The sequence below is a fragment of the Salmo salar genome, chromosome 21 (assembly GCF_965601325.2).
Source record: "Salmo salar chromosome 21, fSalSal1, whole genome shotgun sequence".
NCBI lineage: Eukaryota > Metazoa > Chordata > Actinopteri > Salmoniformes > Salmonidae > Salmo > Salmo salar.
The window spans coordinates 46,073,544-46,096,512 of NC_138311.1; the positions used below are offsets into that span (position 1 = coordinate 46,073,544).

General features: G+C 42.0%; 1 protein-coding gene across 1 annotated transcript in view; it reads left to right on the plus strand.

Annotated features, from left to right (window-relative positions):
• LOC106582383 (rab3 GTPase-activating protein catalytic subunit) overlaps nt 1-22,969 on the plus strand; it is a 139,785-nt gene that overhangs the window by 92,936 nt on the left and 23,880 nt on the right. Inside the window, 5 exon segments of the mRNA XM_082966901.1 lie at nt 4,825-4,962; nt 8,823-8,914; nt 10,616-10,635; nt 12,621-12,724; nt 12,836-12,945. Of these exon segments, the coding sequence (XP_082823027.1) occupies nt 4,825-4,962; nt 8,823-8,914; nt 10,616-10,635; nt 12,621-12,724; nt 12,836-12,945 (464 nt within the window).

Genomic DNA, 22,969 nt, shown 5'->3' on the forward strand with positions numbered 1-22,969 from the left:
TTGTAATGAGGCGGATTGGCTTTGCTCCACACTGCTCACACACACTTGCTCTGCTCGGCAGTCTCACCTTCCTTCCCTGGGTTTAATTAGTCTACAGTGGGTAAAGTGTTTGGCCGCCGCTCCTCTCCTCTCCCCTATTTATACCTCCAAACTCTTCTGCGTACTAAATAGCACCCTATACAGTGCACACATTTGACCAGGGCCCATAGGGCTCTGGTCAAAAGTAGTGCACTAAATAGGGAATACGGTTGCTGGGTGAACTATCCCTTCAAAGACAAGTATAATATGAATGGTTTCATCAAACTAAGCCAAGCTCGAAGTCCTGAAAAACAGTCTAGTGTATATGAGAGCAAGAGAAGACAAATAATGAAAAACTTTTACTACATCATTCCAAATGTGTTATTTAATAGTTTTGGTGTCTTCACTATTATTCTACAATGTAGAAAAAATAAAGAAACCCTGGAATGAGTAGGTGTGTCCAAACTTTTGACTGGTACTATATATATATATATATATATATATATAGTTGAAGTCGGAAGTTTACATCCACTTAGGTTGGAGTCATTAAAACTCATTTTTCAACCACTCCACAAATTTCTTGTTAACAAACTATAGTTTTGGCAAGTTGGTTAAGACATCTACTTTGTTAATGACACAAGTCATTTTTCCAACAATTGTTTACAGACCGATAATTTCACGTAGAATTCACTGTATCACAATTCCAGTGGGTCAGAAGTTTACATGCACTAAGTTGACTGTGCCTTTAAACAGCTTGGAAAATTCCAGAAAATGTCATGGCTTTAGAAGCTTCTGATAGGCTAATTGACATAATTTGAGTCAATTGTAGGTGTACCTGTGGATGTATTTCAAGGCCTACCTTCAAACTCAGTGCCTCTTTGCTTGACATCATGGGAAAATCAAAAGAAATCAGCCAAGACCTCAGAAAAATAATTGTAGACCTCCACAAGTCTGGTTCATCCTTGGGAGCAATTTCCAAACGCCTGAAGGTACCACGTTCATCTGTACAAACAATAGTACGCAAGTATAAACATCATGGGACCACGCAGCCGTCATACCGCTCAGGAAGGAGACGCGTTCTGTCTCCTAGAGATGATCGTACTTTGGTGTGAAAGTGAAAATCAATCCCAGAACAACAGCAAAGGCCCTTGTGAAGATGCTAGAGGAAACGGGTACAAAAATATCTGTATCCACAGTAAAACGAGTCCTATATCGACATAACCTGAAAGGCCGCTCAGCAAGGAAGAAGCCACTTCCTCCAAAACCACTCCAAATCCGCCATAAAAAAGCCAGACTACGGTTTGCAACTGCACATGGGGACAAAGATCGTACTTTTTGGAGAAGTGCCCTCTGGTCTGATGAAACAAAAATAGAACTGTTTGGCAATAATGACCATCGTTATGTTTGGAAGAAAAAGGGGGAGTCTTGCAAGCAGAAGAACACCATCCCAACCGTGAAGCACGGGGGTGGCAGCATCATGTTGTAGGGGTGCTTTGCTGCAGGAGGGACTGGTGCACTTCACAAAATAGATGGTATCATGAGGTAGGAATATTATGTGGATATATTGAAGCAACATCTCAAGACATCAGTCAGGAAGTTAAAGCTTGGTCACAAATGGGTCTTCCAAATGAACAATGACCCCAAGTATACTTCCAAAGTTGTGGCTTAAGTACAATAAAGTTAAGGTATTGGAGTGGCCATCACAAAGCCCTGACCTCAATCCCTTAGAAATGTGTGGGCAGAACTGAAAAAGTGTGTGTGAGCAAGGAGGCCTACAAACCTGACTCAGTTACACCAGCTCTGTCTGGAGGAATGGGCCAAAATTCTCCCAACTTATTGTGGGAAGCTTGTGGAAGGCTACCCGAAACGTTTGACTTAAGTTAAACAATTTAAAGGCAATGCTACCAAAACACTAATTGAGTGTATGTAAACTTCTGTCCCACTGGGAATGTGATGAAAGAAATAAAAATCTGAAATGAATCATTCTCTCTACTATTATTCTAACATTTCACATTATTAAAATGAAGTGGTGATCCTAACTGACCTAAGACAGGGAATTTTTACTAGGATTAAATGTCAGGAATTGTGAAAAACTGAGTTTAAATGTATTTTTCTAAGGTGTAAACTTCCGTCTTCAACTGTATATAGGCAAAACGTCTAATTGCGTTATTTACATTTTTTTTTACCAAATATTGCAATTTAGATTTGAATTGCGATTTATATCAAAGCACTTGGGTTGCCAGGATAGTGGGTTCGATTCCCTGGACCACCCATACGTAACAAAATGTATGCACACATGACTGTAAGTTGCTTTGGATAAAAGTGTCTGATAAATGGCATATTTATACAACGGGTTGGTCAAAACAAGCATTGTGATTGGTTGAGAAGCATTCTACGGTACTCGGCTACAACTACAGTAGAGCTGTGTGAAAATATTTTAACACGTCTTATCGTGTACAATTCTATGGTGTTGTTTAGCATGACTAGAAACACAGGTATAGGAGTTGTTGTGACAGGATACCAGGAACCAAATGAAATGTATTCTTCACATACATGTGTTTAGCAGATGTTATTATGGGTGTAGCTAAATGCTCATGGTCAGTGTTTCCCAGGGGACCTGAATTACACCGAACAAAAATATAAAAGCAACATGTAATGGGTTGGCCCTATGTTCCATGAGCTGAAATAAAAAAATCTAGAAATCTATTTCACTCAAATTTTGTGCACAAATTTGTTTACATCCCTGTTAGTGAGCATTTCTCCTTAGCCAAGATACCGGATGTGGAGCAGTCGTGAAATCCATAGATTAGGACCTAATGAATGTATTTCAGTTGACTGATTTCCTTTATATAAACTGTAACTCAGCAAAATATTTGAAATTGTTGCATTTATATTTTTGTTCATTATATATTTGAATAGATGTTACACACAGCTGAATAGTGTTTCAAAAAGTCACAGGCTTTTGCAATATGGATATTGCACAGCCCTACCCAAAACAACCCAAAAGTACTCCAAAACAACCCAAAGTACACCAAAACAACACAAAAGTACCCCAAACAACCACGAACAGGTACCCAAAACAACCACGAACAGGTACCCAAAACAACCACGAACAGGTACCCAAAACAACCACAAACAGGTACCCAAAACAACCACGAACAGGTACCCAAAACAACCACAAACAGGTACCCAAAACAACCACAAACAGGTACCCAAAACAACCACAAACAGGTACCCAAAACAACCCAAAGTACACCAAAACAACCACAAACAGGTACCCAAAACAACCCAAAGTACACCAAAACAACCACAAACAGGTACCCAAAACAACCCAAAGTACACCAAAACAACCACAAACAGGTACCCAAAACAACCCAAAGTACACCAAAACAACCACGAACAGGTACCCAAAACAACACAAAAGTACCCCAAAACAACCACAAACAGGTATCCAAAACAACCACAAACAGGTACCCCAAAACAACCACAAACAGGTACCCAAAACAACCACAAACAGGTACCCAAAAAACCCAAAGTACCCCAAAACAACCACAAACAGGTACCCCAAAACAACCACAAACAGGTATCCAAAACAACCCAAAGTACACCAAAACAACCCAAAAGTACCCCAAACAACCACGAACAGGTACCCCAAAACAACACAAAAGTACCCCAAAACAACCACAACCAACCATAAACAGATACCCAAAACAACCACAAAGAATCACAATGTGATAATAGTGGGGTGCCTGGTAGACTAGCGGTTGGGCCAGTAAGTGAAAGGTCGCTGGTTCGAATCCCCGGGCCGACTATGTGAAAAATCTGCGGTCTGTGGTTGTTTTTGGCTACTGTTTTGGATACTTTTGTTGTTTGGGGGTACCTGTTTGGGGTTGTTTGCAGTTGTTTTGGGTACTTTGTTTTGGGGGAGGGGCCTGTTTGTCATAGTTTTGGGTGTCTGTTTGGGGTGATTAGTAGGACCTGGCCAGGGTGCAGAATCAGAATTCCTTTTTATTCTCTATGAAATTAGGGACTTTTCTTTTAGCAGATTTATCTGAACTAGTGAATCTTGTACATATCTCTCTGGGGATTGAACCTGTGTTTTCTGTGTGACTCACAACAGTGTTAGCCCTCTGAGCTAAAGCCTGTTCTTTAGCCCTGAGAGCTAACACAAGTTGTTAAATCTCGAGCAAGGGAACTCATCAAGCAAGTTCGGCCGACCCCCTCTACAGTCAGTCTTTTATGTTAATTCAAATAACCATTTTATTTATGAACCTGAGTGGCTGTGATCATGACTTGCCTTACCAGTTGTGGAACCGAGACAGACTTTAGCGAACATTGTGCAGTGTTCAGTTGCCCTTTAGGAACATGGAGACTAGACAGGACTGTGGACTGTGGACATGGCTCTACCAGACAGAAGCAGTGTTCATTAGCCAGGGCTGATGGGGGTTTGGTAGGGGGTTGTGGGTGTTTTGGCAGAGGGTTGTAGGTGCCTCAGGTGTTCCAGTGTTCCACAGGGCCCTAATGAATCTGACAAGCTGTCAGTCTGTCCTCTGTCCTGCTCAGAGTAACTGACAGGGCCAAACCTAGTGTCATACTCACACACTAATAAGTACTGTGTTGTATTTCCTGGCACATATAGTTAAATGTTTAGGGTTGGTTTCCGGCTTCCGTGTCTCGAAAAGCCACACACACACACACACACACACACACACACACACACACACACACACACACAGGCTACTTCATACACACACTTAACCCCCTAAAACACACTCAACCTCTGAATGTCCTCTTCCCACTCCATAGGAGCCAGCGCCTATGACAGAGGACCTGCTGGAGGAGCAGTCGGAGGTGTTGGCCAAACTGGGCACGTCAGCTGAGGGTGCCCACCTTTTCGCTCGCATGCAGAGTGCCTGTCTGCTCTCAGACATGGAGTCTTTTAAGGTGAGGACACACACACCCACACCCTGACAACTAGACAACTCCTCACACACCCACACCCTGACAACTAGACAACTCCTCACACACCCACACCCTGACAACTAGACCGACATACAGTACACACACCCTGACATTAACGCTGGCATACGCACACACACACACACACACACACACACACAAAGAGAGAGAGAGACACGTGCGAACACACAGAGAGAGGCACACAAACTCGCTGCCACCCAGACTGGGTGAGTGGCACAGGAGCCTATTAGTGGTCTCAGGCCTCTCGGTCAGTCAGTGTGTCAGACTGGGGGGCTTTTGATTAGATTGTCACAATCTCCCTCATCTCTCACAGTGGCACAGTGGAGGGCATGCTAATTGTGTTATCAATATCAATGAAATGCTTCGTATTAGATATTATGTTGGGTGTGCAATTGGACATTTGATTGAGGTCTTATTTAGCTGATGTACTGTAGCGATGTCTGTTTTTAGTACTAAATGCACTTAAAATTATTTCCATTTTGGAAGTATCTCCGGGTGAAGCCTCCATAATGTTGAATAATAGTGGTTGATGTTATGCCAGTAACAGTATTAGGGTTAATACATCTTACAATTTACTAGACACTCTTATCCAGAGCGACTTGCAGTAGTGAGTGTATACATTTAGGTACTTTTTTTATACTGGTACCCCGTGGGAATCGAAGGTGTTGCAAGCGCCATGCTCTATCAAACTGAGCCACACGGGACCTAGAAAACTCAACACATACAGTACCAGTCAAAAATGTAAACACCTACTCATTCCAGGGTTTTTCTTTATTTTTACTCTTTTCTACATTGTAGAATGATGACATCAAAACTATAAAATGACATATGGAATCATGTAGTAACCAAAAAAGTGAGAAACAAATCAAAATATATTTGAGATTCTTCAAAGTAGCCACGCTTTGCCTTGATGACAGGTTTGCACACTCTTGGCATTCTCTCAACCAGTTTCATGAGGTAGTCACCTGGAATGCATTTCAGGTGTGCATTGTTTTAAAGTTAATTTGTGGAATTTATTTCCTTAATGCATTTGAGCCAATCAGTTATGTTGTGACAAGGTAGGGGTGTTATACAGAAGATAGCCCTATTTGGTAAAAGACCAAGTCCATATTATGGCAAGAACAGCTCAAAAAAGCAAAGAGAAACGGCAGTCCATCATTACTTTAAGACATGAAGGTCAGTAGATGTGGAAAATTAAGAACGTTGAAAGTTTCTTCATGTGCAGTCTCAAAAACCACCAAGCGCTATGATTAAACTGTCTCTCATGAGGACCACCACAGGAAAGGAAGACCCAGAGTCACCTCTGCTGCAAAGGATAAGTTTATTAGAGGTACCAGCCTCAGAAATTGCAACCCAAATAAATGCTTCAAGTAACAGACACATCTCAACATCAAATGTTCAGAGGAGACTGCGTGAATCAGGCATTCATGGTTAAATTGCTGCAAAGAAACCACTACTAAAGGACACCAATAAGAAGAAGAGACTTGCTTGGGCCAAGAAACGTGAGCAATGGACATTAGACCGGTGGAAATCTGTCCAATGGTCTGATGAGTCCAAATGTGAGATTTTTGGTTCCAACCGCTTTGTCTTTGTGAGACACAGTGCAGGTGAACGGATTATCTCCGCATGTCGAGTTTCCATCATGAAGCATGGAGGAGGAGGTGTGATCGTGTGGGGGCAATTTGCTACTACATGATTCCATATGTGTTGTTTCATAGTTTTGATGTCTTCACTATTATTCTACAATGTAGAAAATAGTAAAAAATAAAGAAAACCCCATGAATGAGTAAGTGTATCCAAACTTTTGATTGGTCCTGAAAATGCTTTTGATGATTAAAGTCAATTTCCTTCCTTTGTCATGAGGACAAATCTACAAAACAGCTCTTTACAATCCCACTATGTATGCATCTTGAATTAATTTACCCAAGTTACATTTAATAGCTCCCTTAAAGTGATAGAAACAGGCCAAAAAAAGCTGAATTAATCTCTGTTGTCACCATACCACATTTTTCTGCTGAGTAGCATTCAGCCTCACCTGCTAACTCCAAGCTGTTGGACCCAAGAGGTTCGGAAAACATCAGGTCACCATCTTTAAACGTCTCTGATGGGACTTCCGGCTCCACCCCCTTTGTTCCCAACGGTAACAAACGCTGACAAATAGTGTTTCGTTGGGGGGGGCACAGTCGCAACTTTTTGTCGCATTACCCCGGTCTGTTTTTAACTGGCCCACTAAATGCTCTACTTTGGAGTATGTTCTTCTCAACCCTCTTCTTCTGTCCTCTCTGAGCTCCATCAACAGCTGACAAGAGAGGGAGGGAGGGAGGGAGGGAAGGTTATAAACTGGAGGAAGAAGAATGTTGTGTACTCAGGTATAGCGATTAGTTGTGTTAGAATGGCCTCTAAATTTAGTGTGAGCTGTCTCGGGGCCGGGGCCAACCGGCTCTGTATGTAATTGTGCTTAGCCAAGCATAATCTGGCATTTTAGCTTTAATTATCCCAGTCCCTGCCGGTGCAGAGCAGGGAGGATGGACCGCTGATGAATGGTGGGTAATATGACAGCCATGCAGCACATACCAGCCCCCTCCTCAACTTAGTGTGTTGCGCATTCACACACGCAGACGCATGTATACAAACACACGCGTCACATGCACACACAAACACAGACACACACTTCTTCCGTAGGGGGACAGCAGCAGAGGAGAAGCCTCCTGTCTGTCTGTGTCTCTGTCTGTCCTGCCCTGGGCCCCCAGGCTACTGAGGAGAGCTCCTGTCTCCGTTATTCATGCTTTAGCCTCATTGTCATCAATCCATCTACTGTTGCTTCACTGAAATGGAGCGGTCTCCTCTGTACCAAACTTATAGTGCCTTAAGAAAGTATTCACACCGCTTGACTTGTTCCACATTCTGTTGTGTTACAGCCTGATTTTAAAATTGATTAAATTGAGATTTTGTGTCACTGGCCTACACACAATTCCCCATAATGCCAAAGTGGTATTATGTTTTTAGAATATTTTACAAACTAATACAAAATAAAAAGCTGAAATGTCTTGACTCAATAAGTATCCTAAAAAGTCACATAAGTTGCATGGGCATTACAAACACATTACTGAGTACTGCTTTCCATATTTTCAAGCATAGTGGTGGCTGCATCATGTTATGGGTATGCTTGTAATCGTTAAGGACTAAGGAGTTTTTCAGGATAAAAACCTGGTTGTCTGCTTTTTCACCAGACACAGAGATGAATTAACCTTTCAGCAGGACAATAACCTATAACACAACTCCAAATCTACACTGTAGTTGCTTACCAAGAAGACAGTGAATGTTCCTGCGTGGCCGAGTTACAGTTTTGACTTAAATCTACTTAAAAATCTATGGCAAGACCTAAAAATTGGTTGTCTAGCAATGATCAACAACCAATTTGACAGAGCTTGAAGAATTGTGAAGAATATAATGGGCAAATGTTGCACAATCCAAACCTCTTAGAGACATACCCAGTAAGACTGACAGCTGTAATCGCTGCCAAAGGTTCTTCTACGAAGTATTGACTCTGGGGTGTGAATACTTATATAAATGACATTTTTCTGTATTTCATTTTCAGTAAATGTGCAAACATTTCAAAAAACATGTTTTCACTTTGTCATTATGGTTATTGTGTGTAGAGGGGTGAGAATAAAACAAATATTTAATCCATTTTGAATTAAAGCTGTAACCCCCCCAAAAATATGGAATAAGTCAAGGGGTATGAATACTTTCTGAAGGCACTGTATTGACTGTGTAGAGCTCTGAAACATTGACATGCCTGCCTGTGTCTATTTCTGTGTCAGGCAGCGAGCCCGGGCTGTACCCTGGAGGACTTTGTGCGGTGGTACTCCCCCAGGGACTACGTTGAGAAAGCATTGTCTAGTAGGCTGAGAAGGTAGGCATCGATGAGCACTGAACAGAAGTAGGATGAAGTTGCTCGTCAGTATTGACTTGAGTTCAGTTTGGGGTTTTCCCCCCCCAAGGTTAGGATTTGTTGCCTGGCTACCCAAACTCCTTGCTGCGGCCAAATGCTATGCTAAGCCCACGGATGTTAGTTGTTCTCTGCAATGAATCTGGATTTGGACCAGAGCCAGAACACACGTGGGTAAAGCGGCGTTTTGACATTCGTCATTGGTTTTGATACTTTGATTGGTTAGAGATGATCCAATCGCTGATGAATTTGTTATGTACAACACCCCTCATTTTGACATCACCACAAATGACTTCAACGATTGCAGTCTCAGGCTGAAGTATGTAGCGAACTTAGAGCAGCGGCTGAATTCACTTTGAGTTGTCAGGCAGTAGAATTTGGGTAGGATAAGTTCGGTTTGGATTTTTTTCCCCCCAAGGTTAGGGTTTGGGGAGGATGAGCTGTACCTAAGGGCAGCTTCTATCCAAAGCCATTGTGCATTGTCAATCACTGACTATCATTTAAAGGTCAACTGCACTTCCTGATTGGGCCTTGTTTTTCATCAATGCTCATTAAGAAATGCTAGCGGCCATGACAGAAGGCAAACAAGGGTTGTCTTGGGGGTGTGGTTTGATGTGGGTGTTTCTTGGGTGTGTCTTTGCCATTCAATCACAACAAACAAGGACTGTAGTCAGCCAGTTCGTGTTGAAACATTATTGAATGAAAGCTGGTAGCATGCATCAAGCATGTCATCAGGTTTGATTGATTATAAGCTAGCTAGTTAGCTAACATTAGCTAGCAGGAATCAAACTTGTCTTCAGGTGCAACGTTAGCTATACAAATCTTCGTCTCACATAACGTGTTAGGTAGAGGCTATGTATTTAACTAGTTACGTCACATATCATTGGCTATGCTGCTATGATACTAGACTATCAAATAATGACATGTAGCTAGCTAGCTTGCTATGAACAAAATTCTGCTACTTTACCAACAACACACCAGTCTCAGGTTTGACAGTTGACAGCCTAAGTAGAAGCTAGGCGGATTGAATCCATATCCTGGCCATCTGCCCATGATCGTTGAACAACTTTATGGAATCACATTTTCAGTAGAGTAGCTATTTCCAAAGCAAAGGCAATTACTAACCACTGTCTGGGGAAAACGTTCCAGTGGGTGAGTTCGTTTTGCATGGCCCGGTGCCCCGGTCTCTGCCCGCCCGGGGGACTGGGTTATGCAAAGCGAACTCACCCAGTCTTTTCCCAGAAAGCTCGGTGCCACCACATGTTAATAGGCAAAAAGGGGCATGAATTGTTGACATAACTGTAATCCAAACCCAACCTTCATGTACTCATTGTGATGCACAAAGGTTCCAAATTCCATTTTAGACAAGACTGACTTTGACTTTGTAGTACATTTTTACACTAGAATAAATGTTTGACTCATATTGATGCTACATAGGCCGTTTTTTCAAAGGGATTAGTTGTTTTTTTAGGGGCAATAATGTTTTATATATCACTAGGTGAAAAAGGCTTCTGACTGTGACAGGTAATACTTTTCCAGTTTGAGCTGCTAGACTGAGACTCAGTGAATGACAGCTACACCTGTCCTGAAGCTCAGGGCTGCCAACTCAGAGAACTGACCCCTCCCAGGTTCACTACACACTCTGCCTGTTTGTCCCTGTTTCAGCCAATCACCATGCAGCGCTGGTAAAAGTAGGTCAGAACACAAGGTGTCCCTGCTATGAGACACACACACACAGGTGTCCCTCTCCTCCCTGCCACGGGTCCCCTCGCTGAGAGTTTAAACTGAGTTCAGGGGAACCTTGCTGGGCCTTGGAAGGTCGGTCATCATCTAGCCTATAGCACTACGTCCTTCATCCGTCTGCCGCCAGCCAGCCGGCTCTTTTGGGTAAACTCCAGGTGCACTGATTTTAGTTTGGAATTAATTTTCTGATTGACATTTTTTGCTGCTCCACTAAGTTGTCCTCTTAGGTAGGTAGGTAGACAACAGGAGTGCTTCTATAATCCACACTCCTCTGATTTGCAGTCAAGATCATCACCACAAGGAAGTCACTCTGCGACATCTTAAGAACGCGGCGCTGTGCCGTTTGATCTATCCCTGTGCAACAGAGCCTGAAGGGTTGTGTGTCATTAGGGTATACCAAATCAGATTGCGCTTCTGGAATCTCATCACCGACTCACCCAAAAATAACGAATGACCCTGCGTTGGATTAAGAGCAGTATCATTAAAATGCAGAGTTGCCTCTAACCAACACATTTGACCCTTCGCCAAGCCCCGCCTCCCTTTGTTACTGTTGCAACCTCGGACAACATTTTCCCGGGAAGCTCAATTCTCCCTTCTAACCACTGACGAAATCCTGTGGTTTTAATACATAATGAAATTAAACACAGACTACTTTTTGTTTTAATAAAAATGTTGTTTAATTTATTTGCACGAAAGGAAAACAATTGATAAAAACAAATAAATACATAAACGGTGTGCAGGTGTGGCTGGAAGCACAAGGTCTTATATGAAAACCACACCATGAAAAAACAATATGCAATAAAGTACAAAAATAAATAAGGTTTGTTAAAACAGATAATAAAAGCTCCTAATTATAAATTTACGACATTAGATACGGCTAAACTTCTGACTGGTGACAAGACAACGTCGTAGTTAGATTGTGTAATTTAAACGAGATTTAGGTAAAAAGTGATTGCTTATCAGGAGACGCTCTAGACTGTCATGACAATTGCTTCACGGGAACCTGGTAAAATGAAGGTTAAAGTGTGGCTAGCCATTGGATGGCTCTGAATGCACTGTCAGCATGCAGCCAAAGTTACTAACCACTTTTGGAGCTAACTAGAGCTCTGAAATCGTATTCTGATGTCGACAGCAGACTAGAGTTGTATTCATAACATGACAAAATTGCAAGCTAGCTAACATTTTGAAAAAGCTAGTTATATTAACTGGTTAGCTAGCGTTAGCAATGTTGGGTGGTCAATAAGACTGAGCTAGCAAACAATGTAACAAAAGTATAGGCTCTGCATTTCAGGAATCACAGCAGCAAGTACCCCTGTTGCACTGTTCAATTATTTAGCCATTCAAACAATTTGTTTTTGGATGAAAACTCTTCATTTTTGTAATGCCTTTGATGTGTTTCAAACGTGAGCTTGTCTGAGGTGTTGGACTTGATGACAGTTGCTATCCATTCAAGAGCTGCAATTAGTTGTCCATAACTTTGGGGCAGGGCTTAGCGATGGGTCAGTTGCGTTTATACGGCAGGCAGCCTCTATAAGTCAAAAGAAGCGGATGAACCAGTTACATAAAAGAGCAATGCCTATTGAAATGTCAAGTACATTGCCCTGACAACCTCTGCAATCAGAATGGCTGTAAGCGAGAGAGTGTTTGTTTTCTATATTCCTCCTCTCCCCTAAGTGCTGCACTACTTGGCAGTACAGAAGCCAGCAGACCTGACCTGCCATCTCTTGCCCTGCATCCTCCACGCTGCAATCCTCAAGGCAAAGGAGGAGGGGGGGTGACAGCTGCTGAATATCTCTCTCCCTCTTTCCCCATGTCCATCTTTCTCTCTCTTTTTCGGTGTCTCTCTCTCTCTCTCTCTCTCTCTCTCTCTCTCTCTCTCTCTCTCTCTCTCTCTCTCTCTCTCTCTCATTCTCTCCATCCTGTCCAGAGTCTGAAGAGGACATCCTATCTGCAAGAAAGGCCATCCAACAGGCCACCTCTCATGCCGGTAAGCTGCTGCGCCACCCCATCCTAGACTACAAGAAACTGGAGGTGAGTGGAAAAGATCTGTCCACCTGAAGTTGATATGCCTTTCCAATCCTGCACCCCAAACCCCTACCACCCACCCTAGTGCTCAGTGACTGTATTTGTCTCCTCCAACAGGATATGATCAGCCAGCTGATAGCGGTGGAGATGGTCGTTTCCCACTCTCTGAAGACTAAGTTTGGCATCGGGAAGACAGAACCGGGCAAAGACGCAGAGGATCTGGAGAGGTACAGTAAGACACAACAGCACGCCCTGAGAGAAATAATTTAATGTTAACCAGTATGGCCAGAGACCTCTGCAGAGATACAAAAATACCTGTAAAGTAAATCTATCCAACTTCTTCAAACCTATCAATTTCTATTCAGGTTAGTCCAATTGAGATATCCTTTTAGCAAGTTAGACCTATTAAAAACATGAATAGCTTAAGTGTTATTGACAGGTATGCAGACAGTGCTCTTAAGGTATTGGTAAGAGAACTCCCCTGTAGTTTCTCTACAGCCCATAGAACCAGCTGACATATTTTAACCATCCCTCCATGGTACCAATCCTTCCCCTCGGTTGTGTCCTCTCATGTGTACCTTCCGTCATTCTCTCTTCATTAATATCAAAATAGGATCCAAAATAGAATCAAGTTTATTTTTCATATACACATGGTGTACCCGGTGTAATGAAATGCTTACTTGCAGGTACACCTCTCAACTATGCGACAACAATAAGAATACAATTAAGTAAAAAAAATTAAGAATAAAAATAAAACATTTCAATGGAATAAAATAGAATAAAATGATCACAAACTATCACACGCCTGCTCTCATTTCATCATACACCCTGCTCGGAGGGGCATGTGTAGGAATGCTAACCCTTAACGAAAAAAAACAGGCTTCTGTCAGACAGTTATGGCAAATCTTTGGCCAATTTGCTGAACATTTGCAGCAATCTCATATTTTCACGTAAAAATGTGTTTTGTTGTGGCATTTTTTTGTCAAACTGTAAATTTGCTGCAAACTCATTATGAATATGCAAATTAGATACGGTTTTTGCTTACTTTGTGTATTAACAACATTGAAATGTTGTATCTACAGTTGAAGCCGGAAGTCTATATACAGTGTGTGCAAAAGGCATGAGGAGGTAGGCAAAAAATAGGCCATAGTAGCGAAGAATTGCAATTTAGCAGATTAACACGAGTGATAAATGAGCAGATGATGATGTGCAAGTAGAGATACTGGTGTGCAAAAGAGCAGAAAAGTAAATAAAAACAGTATGGGGATGAGGTAGGAAGATTGGGTGGGCTATTTACAGATGGACTATGTACAGCTTCAGCGATCGGTTAGCTGCTCAGATAGCTGATGTTTAAAGCTAGTGAGGGAGATATGAGTCTCCAGCTTCAGCGATTTTTGCAATTCGTTCCAGTCACTGGCAACAGAGAACTGGAAGGAAAGGCGGCCAAATGAGGTGTTGGCTTTGGGGATGACCAGTGAGTAGAGATGCTGGAACGTGTGCTACGGGTGGGTGTTGTTATCATGACCAGTGAACTGAGATAAGGTGGAACTTCACCTAGCATAGACTTAGTTGTCAGACTTTGGTGGCTTGTCATTATTGGTAGACAACAATACTTTTTTAACCTCTTCCACACTCACCTTACGGAATGCAAAATTACAATTCTTGTCATTCATAATTTGGTCAGATATACTTGGATGTGTAGTGTCAGCATTTGTTGCTAATCTTGCCAATAAATAAATCATTAAAGTAGTTGGCAATATCAGTCAGTTTTGTTATGAATGAGCCATCTGATTCAATGAATGATGGAGCTAAGTTTGCCTTTTTTCCCAAAATGTCATTGAAGGTGCTCCAAAGCTTTTTACTCTCATCCATTGTCATTTATCTTTGTTTAATAGTGTCGTTTCCTTTTCTTTTTATTTCATTTAGTCACATGATTTCTAAATTTGCAGTACGTTTGCCAATCGGTTGTGCAGCCAGACTTATTTGCCATTCCTTTTTCCTAATCAAATTGTATTGGTCACATACACATGGTTAGCAGATGTTAATGCTGCATAGCAGATTTTTCTACTGCATCATTGATTGTATGTTGTTTTACTCCATGTGTAACTCTGTGTTTTTGTATGTTGTCGAACTGCTTTGCTTTATCTTGGCCAGGTCGCAATTGTAAATGAGAACTTGTTCTCAACTTGCCTACCTGGTTAAATAAAGGTGAAATAAAATAAATAAAATAAATAAAAATGCGAGTGTAGCGAAATGCTTGTGCTTCTAGTTCCGACAGTGCAGTAATATCTAACAAGTAATCTAACAATTAAACAACAACTACCTAACACACAAAAATCTAAAGGGATGGAATAAGAATATGTACATATAAATATATGGATGAGCGATGACCGAGCGTGGCATAGGCAAGATGCAATAGATGGTATAAAATACAGTATATACACATGAGATGAGTATGTAAGATATGTAAACATTATTAAAGTGGCATTATTAAAGTGACTAGTGATCCATTTATTAATGTGGACAATGATTTCCAGTCTGTATGTAGGCAGCAGCCTCTGTTTTAGTGATGGCTGTTTAACAGTCTGATGGCCTTGAGATAGAAGCTGTTTTTCAGTGTCTCGGGTCCCAGCTTTGATGCACCTGTACTGACCTCGCCTTCTGGATGGTAGCGGGGTGAACAGGCAGTGGCTCGGGTGGTTGTTGTCCTTGATGATCTTTTTGGCCTTCCTGTGACATCTGGTGCTGTAGGTGTCCTGGAGGGCAGGTAGTTTGCCACCAATGATGCTTTGTGCAAACCGCACCACCCTTTGGAGAGCCTTGCGGTTGTGGGTGGTGCAGTTGCCGTACCAGGCTGTGATACAGCCTGACAGGATGCTCTCAATTGTGCATCTGCAAAAGTTTGTGAGGGTTTTAGGTGAAAAGCCAAATTTCTTCAGCCTCCTGAGGTTGAAGAGGCGCTGTTTGCTCCTTTCTGTGTGGGTGGACCATTTCAGTTTGTCCGGGATGTGTACGCCGAGGAACTTAAAACTTTCCACCTTCTTCACTGCTATCCTGTCTGTGGATAGGGAGGTGCTTCCTCTGCTGTTTCCTGAACTCCACAATCATCTTCTTTGTTTTGTTGATGTTGAGTGAGATTTTGTTTTCCTGACACCAGGAAGTCCCTCACCTCCTCCCTGTAGGCCATCTCGTCGTTGTTGATAATCAAGCAAACTACTGTTGCGTCGTCTGCTGTTGCGTCGTCTTGATGATTGAGTTGGAGGCGTGCATGGCCACGCAGTCGTGGGTGCAAAGGGAGTATGGGGGGGTCCGAGCACGCACTCTTGTGGGGCCCCGGTATTGAGTATCAGCGAAGTGGAGATGTTGTTTCCTACCTTCACCACCTGGGGGCGGCCCGTCAGAAAGTCCAGGACCCAATTGCATAGGGTGGGGTTGAGACCCAGGGCTTCAAGCTTAATGATGAGCTTGGAGGGTACAATGGTGTTGAATGCTGAGCTGTAGTCAATGAACAGCATTCTTACATAGGTATTCCTCTTGTCCAGATGGGTTAGGGCAGTGTGATGGCGATTGCGTCGTCTGTGGACCTATTGGGGCGGTATGCAAATTGGAGTGGGTCTAGGGTGGCAGGTAAGGTGGAGGTGATATGATCCTTGACTAGTCTCTCAATGCACTTCATGATGACAGAAGTGCATTGAGAGTTTTTTTAGTTCAGTTATGTTTGCCTTCTTGGGTACAGGGACAATGTTGGCCATCTTGAAGCATGTGAGGACAGCAGACTGGGCTAGGGAGAGATTGAATATGTCCGTAAACACACCAGCCAGCTTGTCTGCGAATGCCCTGAGGACTCTGCTAGGGATACCGTCTGGGCCGGCAGGCTTGCGAGGGTTAACACATTTTAAATGTCTTTCTCACGTTGGCCACGGAGAAGGAGAGGGGGAGCCCGCAGTCCTTGGTAATGGGCCGCGTCGGTGGCACTGTATTATTCTCAAAGCAGGGCAAAGAAAGTGTTTTAGTTTGTCTGGAAGCAAGACGTCGGTGTACGTGACGTTGTCTGTGATTGCCTGTAGACCCTGCCACATACGTCTCGTGTCTGAGCCGTTGAATTGCGACTCCACTTTGTTCCTATACTGTCATTTTGCTTGTTTGATTGCCTTGCGTAGGGAATAACTACACTGTTTATATTCGGCCATATTGCCAGTCATCTTTCCATGGTTAAATGCAGTGGTTCGCGCTTTCAGTTTTGCGCAAATTCTGTGTCCATGGTTTCTGGTTAGGGTAGGTTTTAATAGACACAGTGGGTACAACATCTCCAATGCACTTCCTTATAAACTTACTCACCAAATAAGCGTATAAATCGATTATTCTCCGAGGCTGCCCGGAACATTTCCCAGTCCGCGTGATCAAAGCAATCTTGAAGCGTGGATTCCAATTGGTAAGACCAGTGTTGAATAGGTCTTATCACGGTAACATCCTGTTTCTGCCTATAGGACGATAGTAGCAAAATTGAGTTGTGGTCAGATTTGCCGAAAGGAGGGCGGGGGAGGGCCTTGTATGCGTCGCGGAAGTTAGAGTAGCAGTGATCCAGTGTATTGCCCACACGAGTACTACAATCAATATGCTGGTAGAATTTGGGTAGCCTTGTTCTCAAATTTGTTTGGTTAAAATCACAATTACAATAAATGCAGCCTCAGGATATATGGTTTCCAGTTTGCATAGAGTCCAGTGAAGTTCCTTGAGGGCCGTAGTGGTATCGGCTTGAGGGGGGAAATACACGGTGGTGACAATCACCGACGATACTTCTCTTGGGAGATAATATGGTCTGCATTTGATTGTGAGGAATTTTAGGTCAGGTGAACAAAAGGACTTGAGTTCCTGTATGTTGTTACGATTACACCATGAGTCGTTAATCATGAAGCATACACCCCCACCCTTCTTCTTCCCAGAGAGATTTTTATTTCTGTCGGCGCATCCTATGAAGAATCCTGTGGCTGTACCGACTTCGCCAACATATCCCGAGAGATCCATGTTTCCGTGAAACAGAGAATGTTACAATCTCTGAAGTCTCTCTGGAAAGCAACCCTTGCCCTAATTACGTCTACCTTGTTGTGTAGAGACTGGATATTGGCGAGTAATATACTTGGAAGTGGTGGGTGGTGTGCACGTCTTCGAAGTCTGACCAGGAGACCGCTCCGTCTACCTCTTCTACCTCGGCCTCTGGGATTAGATCCAATGTCCTGGGTGGTGGTGCGAACAAAGAATCCACTTCAAGAAAGCTGTATTCCTGGTCGTAATGTTGGTAAATTGACGTCGCTCTGATATCCAATAGTTCTTCCCAGCTAATCCTTCTCAACCATACAATTTTTCAATTCCTCATCAATCCACGGGGATTTAACTTTTTACAGTCATTTTCTTAATGGGTGCATGCTTATTAGTAACTGGGATACGCAATTTCATAAATGTGTCAAGTGCAACGTCTGTTTGCTCCTCATTACATACCACTGACCAACAAATATTAATTACATCAACAACAAAGGAATCACTACAAAACTTCTCGTATGACCTCTTATACACTATATTAGGCCCAGCCTTTGGATCTTTGGTTTTCCTAGATATGGCTACTATATTGTGATCACTACATCCAATGGATCTGGATACTGCTTTCAAGCACATTTCTGCAGCATTAGTAAAGCGGTGATCAATACATGTTGTGAATTTCATTCCTGTGCTGTTTGTAACTACCCTGGTACAGTGGTTCCTCCTTTACACCTTGTGGGCTGCTGCAGCATTCCGTTAGGATAGAATGGAAAATAGTGCGCTGTACAACGTGACAGTCGGGAGTAGGCTACAGCATAAGAGGATTGGAGGATTCTAAATTAATATCTAAGGGGCATAACATTTCCACACCCTAATTGTAGTGTAACCAATACTCATTTCGCCTATGGTAGGCCTACAGTATATCTATTTTTTTCAATGACGTGACTCTCCGACAATAATTACATTTAGAGGATTGGAGGATTCTATATTATTATCTAAGGGGTATTTCCGTTAGGATCCGTGAGAATATCTAAGGGGCTTATATAGATAGATATATATCTATCTAAATTGATGATGATAATAATAATAATGTAACGATGTACGCTGAGAGTCAGGAAGCAAGTTCAGGGAGTAAATACATTTAATAAATAAATGAACAAAACAAGAAACACAAACAGCGCATCGACATGAAACAATGACAACTGGGGAAGAAACCAAAGGGAGTGACATATAAAGGGCAGGTAATCAAGGAGGTGATGGAGTCCAGGTGAGTGTTATTATGCGCGTAACGCTGGTGACGGGTGCGCCTTAAATGAGCAGCCTGGTGACCTAGAGGCCGGAGAGGGAGCACACGTGACAAATAATAATAATCGCTTTGTTTAAAAAGTAACGATATTTAGGAGATTTCGTTTTCATTTAACGTAGAGTGAGTGAGAAAAAGGCAATTCTTGAACAATGGGGTGAGACATTCTCACTAATTTGAAAAGTAAAGCCAGTTTGATATTAGAATTATTTATTTCTATATTTAGAGGGAGGAAAACCAAAAACCTACAGTCATCTCATGGGTCTCCCAGTCGAGGCCGGCACGGGTATTGAACCAGCATCTGTAGCAACACACCTTGCACTTCTATGCAGTGACTTACTGTTGCACCACTCAGGCGCTGTACAACGTGACCAGTCGGGAGTGGCCTACAGTACTACAGTAAGAGCAAAATTACAAAATAAAATAATAAAAACCTTAGTGTAACAACAGTTTTAGTAAGTAATACTGAAGTTGTGCATAATTATCAGTTTCTATTTATGTTTATGTCGCCCATTCATCAGTCAGTTAGAGACACAGTAGGACCCAAAAGCATATTCAGTACTCTAACTCTGCGGCGTAAGCTCGCAACTTTTAAAGGAGGAACCACTGTAGGTTGACTGATAAGCTGAACCAGGTTGCAGGCACTGGTTACAGTTTGAAGCTTTTTCTTGAGTGGGCAGCTTGATGAAAGCCAATGAATATTTAAATCGCCCAGAAAATATACCTCTCTCTTGATATCACATACATTGTCAAGCATTTCACACATGTTATCCAGATACTGACTGTTAGCACTTGGTGGTCTATAGCAGCTTCCCACAAGAATTGGCTTTAGGTGAGGCAGATGAACCTGTAGCCATATTACTGCAACAGTATTTAACCTCTTATGGCTAGGGGGCAGTATTTTCACGGCTGGATAAAAAACGTACACGATTTAATCTGGTTACTAATCCTACCCAGTAACTAGAATATGCATATACTTATTATATATGGATAGAAAACACCCTAAAGTTTCTAAAACTGTTTGAATGGTGTCTGTGAGTATAACATAACTCAAATGTCAGGTCAAAACCTGAGAGATTCCTTTACAGGAAGTGGCCTGTCTGACCATTTCTGGAACTTCTTTGCCATCTCTATCTTTTACTAAGGATCTCTGCTCTAACGTGACACTTCCTACGTCGTCCATAGGCGCTCAGAGCCCGGGAAAAACCTGAATGTCGTCATCCCAGCCCCAGGCTGAAACACATTATCGCCTTTCTCAAGTGGCCGATCAAGGGACTGTGGGCTTAGGCGCGTGACCTGGCCGCCCCCGTCTTTGTGATTTTTTTCCTCTGTTTGCCGAAAAGGAGATTCCCGGTCGGAATATTATCGCTTTTCTACGAGAAAAATGGCATAAAAATTGATTTTAAACAGCGGTTGACATGCTTCGAAGTACGGTAATGGAATATTTAGAATTTTTTTGTCACGAATTGCGCCATGCGCGCGACCCTTCTTTACCATTTCGGATAGTGTCTGGAACGCACGAACAAAACGCCGCTATTCGGATATAACGATGGATTATTTTGGACCAAACCAACATTTGTTATTGAAGTAGCAGTCCTGGGAGTGCATTCTGACGAAGACAACAAAGGTAATGAAACTTTTGTAATAGTAAATCGGAGTTTGATCAGGGCTAAACTTGGTCGGTGTCTAAATGGCTAGCCGTGATGGCTGGGCTATCTACTGAGAATATTGCAAAATGTGCTTTCACCAAAAAGCTATTTTAAAATCGGACATATCGAGTGCATAGAGGAGTTCTGTATCTATAATTTTTTTTAAATTGTTATGTTTTTTGTGAACGTTTATCGTGAGTAATTTAGTAAATTCACCGGATGTTTGCGGGGGGTATGCTAGTTCTGAACATCACATGCTAATGTAAAAAGCTGGTTTTTGATATAAATATGAACTTGATTGAACAAAACATGCATGCATTGTATAACATAATGTCCTAGGGTTGTCATCTGATGAAGATCATCAAAGGTTAGTGCTGCATTTAGCTGTGGTTTTGTTTTTTGTGACATTATATGCTAGCTTGAAAAATGGGTGTCTGATTATTTCTGGCTTGGTACTCTGCTGACATAATCTAATGTTTTGCTTTCGCTGTAAAGCCTTTTTGAAATCGGACAGTGTGGTTAGATAAAGGAGAGTCTTGTCTTTAAATGGCTGTGAAATAGTCATATGTTTGAAAAATTGACGTTTTTTTTTTTGTTGAGGAATTTGTAATTCGCGCCACGCCTATCATTGGATATTGGAGCAGGTGTCCGCTAGCGGAACGTCTAGATGTAAGAGGTTAACATGAGATCCTCTCTAATCTTTACAGGAATGTGGTTCTGAATATAAACAGCAACACCTCCACCACTGGCATTTCTGTAAATGTTATGACTTTGTATTGTTACCGCTGTATCATCAAAGCTATTGTCTAAGTGAGTTTCAGAGATAGTCAGAATATGAATGTCATCTGTTACTAGCAAGTTATTAATTTAATTAACCTTGTTTGTTAACCTGTTAGGGCTAGGGGGCAGTATTGACACGGCTGGATAAAAAACATACCCGATTTAATCTGGTTACCACTCCTACCCAGTAACTAGAATATGCATATACTTATTACATATGGATAGAAAACACCCTAAATTTTCTAAAACTGTTTGAATGGTGTCTGTGAGTATAACAGAACTCAAATGGCAGGTCAAAACCTGAGAGATTCCTTTACAGGAAGTGGCCTGTCTGACCATTTCTTGAACTTCTTTTCCATCTCTATCATTTACTAAGGATCTCTGCTCTAACGTGACACTTCCCACGTCGTCCATAGGCGCTCAGAGCCCGGGAAAAAACAGAATGTCGTCATTCCAGCCCCAGGCTGAAACACATTATCGCCTTTCTCAAGTGGCCGATCAAGGGACACGGGCTTATGCGTGTGACCCCGACCGCCCCCGCCTTTGGGATTTTTTCCTCTGTTTGCCGAAAAGGAGATTCCCTGTCGGAATATTATCGCTTTTCTACGAGAAAAGTGTCGTAAAAATTGATTTTAAACAGCGGTTGACATGCTTCGAAGTACGGTAATGGAATATTTAGAATTTTATTGTCACGAATTGCGCCATGCTCGTGACACTTTTTTACTATTTCGGATAGTGTCTGGAACGCACGAACAAAACGCCGCTATTCGGATATAACGATGGATTATTTTGGACCAAACCAACATTTGTTATTGAAGTAGCAGTCCTGGGTGTGTATTCTGACGAAGACAACAAAAGGTAATCAAACTTTTATAATAGTAAATATGATTATGGTGAGTGCTAAACTTGCCGGGTGTCTAAATAGCGAGCCCGTGAAGCCTGGGCTATGTACTTAGAATATTGCAAAATATGCTTTCACCAAAAAGCTATTTTAAAATCGGACATATCGAGTGCATAGAGGAGGTCTGTATCTATAATTCTTAAAATAATTGTTATGCTTTTTGTGAACGTTTATCGTGAGTAATTTAGTAAAATGTTAGCGAATTCCCCGGAAGTTTGCGGGGGGTATGCTAGTTCTGAACGTCACATGCTAATGTGAAAAGCTGGTTTTTGATATAAATATGAACTTGATTGAACAAAACATGCATGTATTGTATAACATAATGTCCTAGGGTTGTCATCTGATGAAGATCATCAAAGGTGAGTGCTGCATTTAGCTGTCTTCTGGGTTTTGGTGACATTATATGCTGGCTTGAAAAATGGGTGTCTGATTATTTCTGGCTTGGTACTCTGCTGACATAATCTAATGTTTTGCTTTCGTTGTAAAGCCTTTTTGAAATCGGACAGTGTGGTTAGATTAACGAGAGTCTTGTCTTTAAATGGCTGTAAAATAGTCATATGTTTGAGAAATTGAAGTAATAGGAT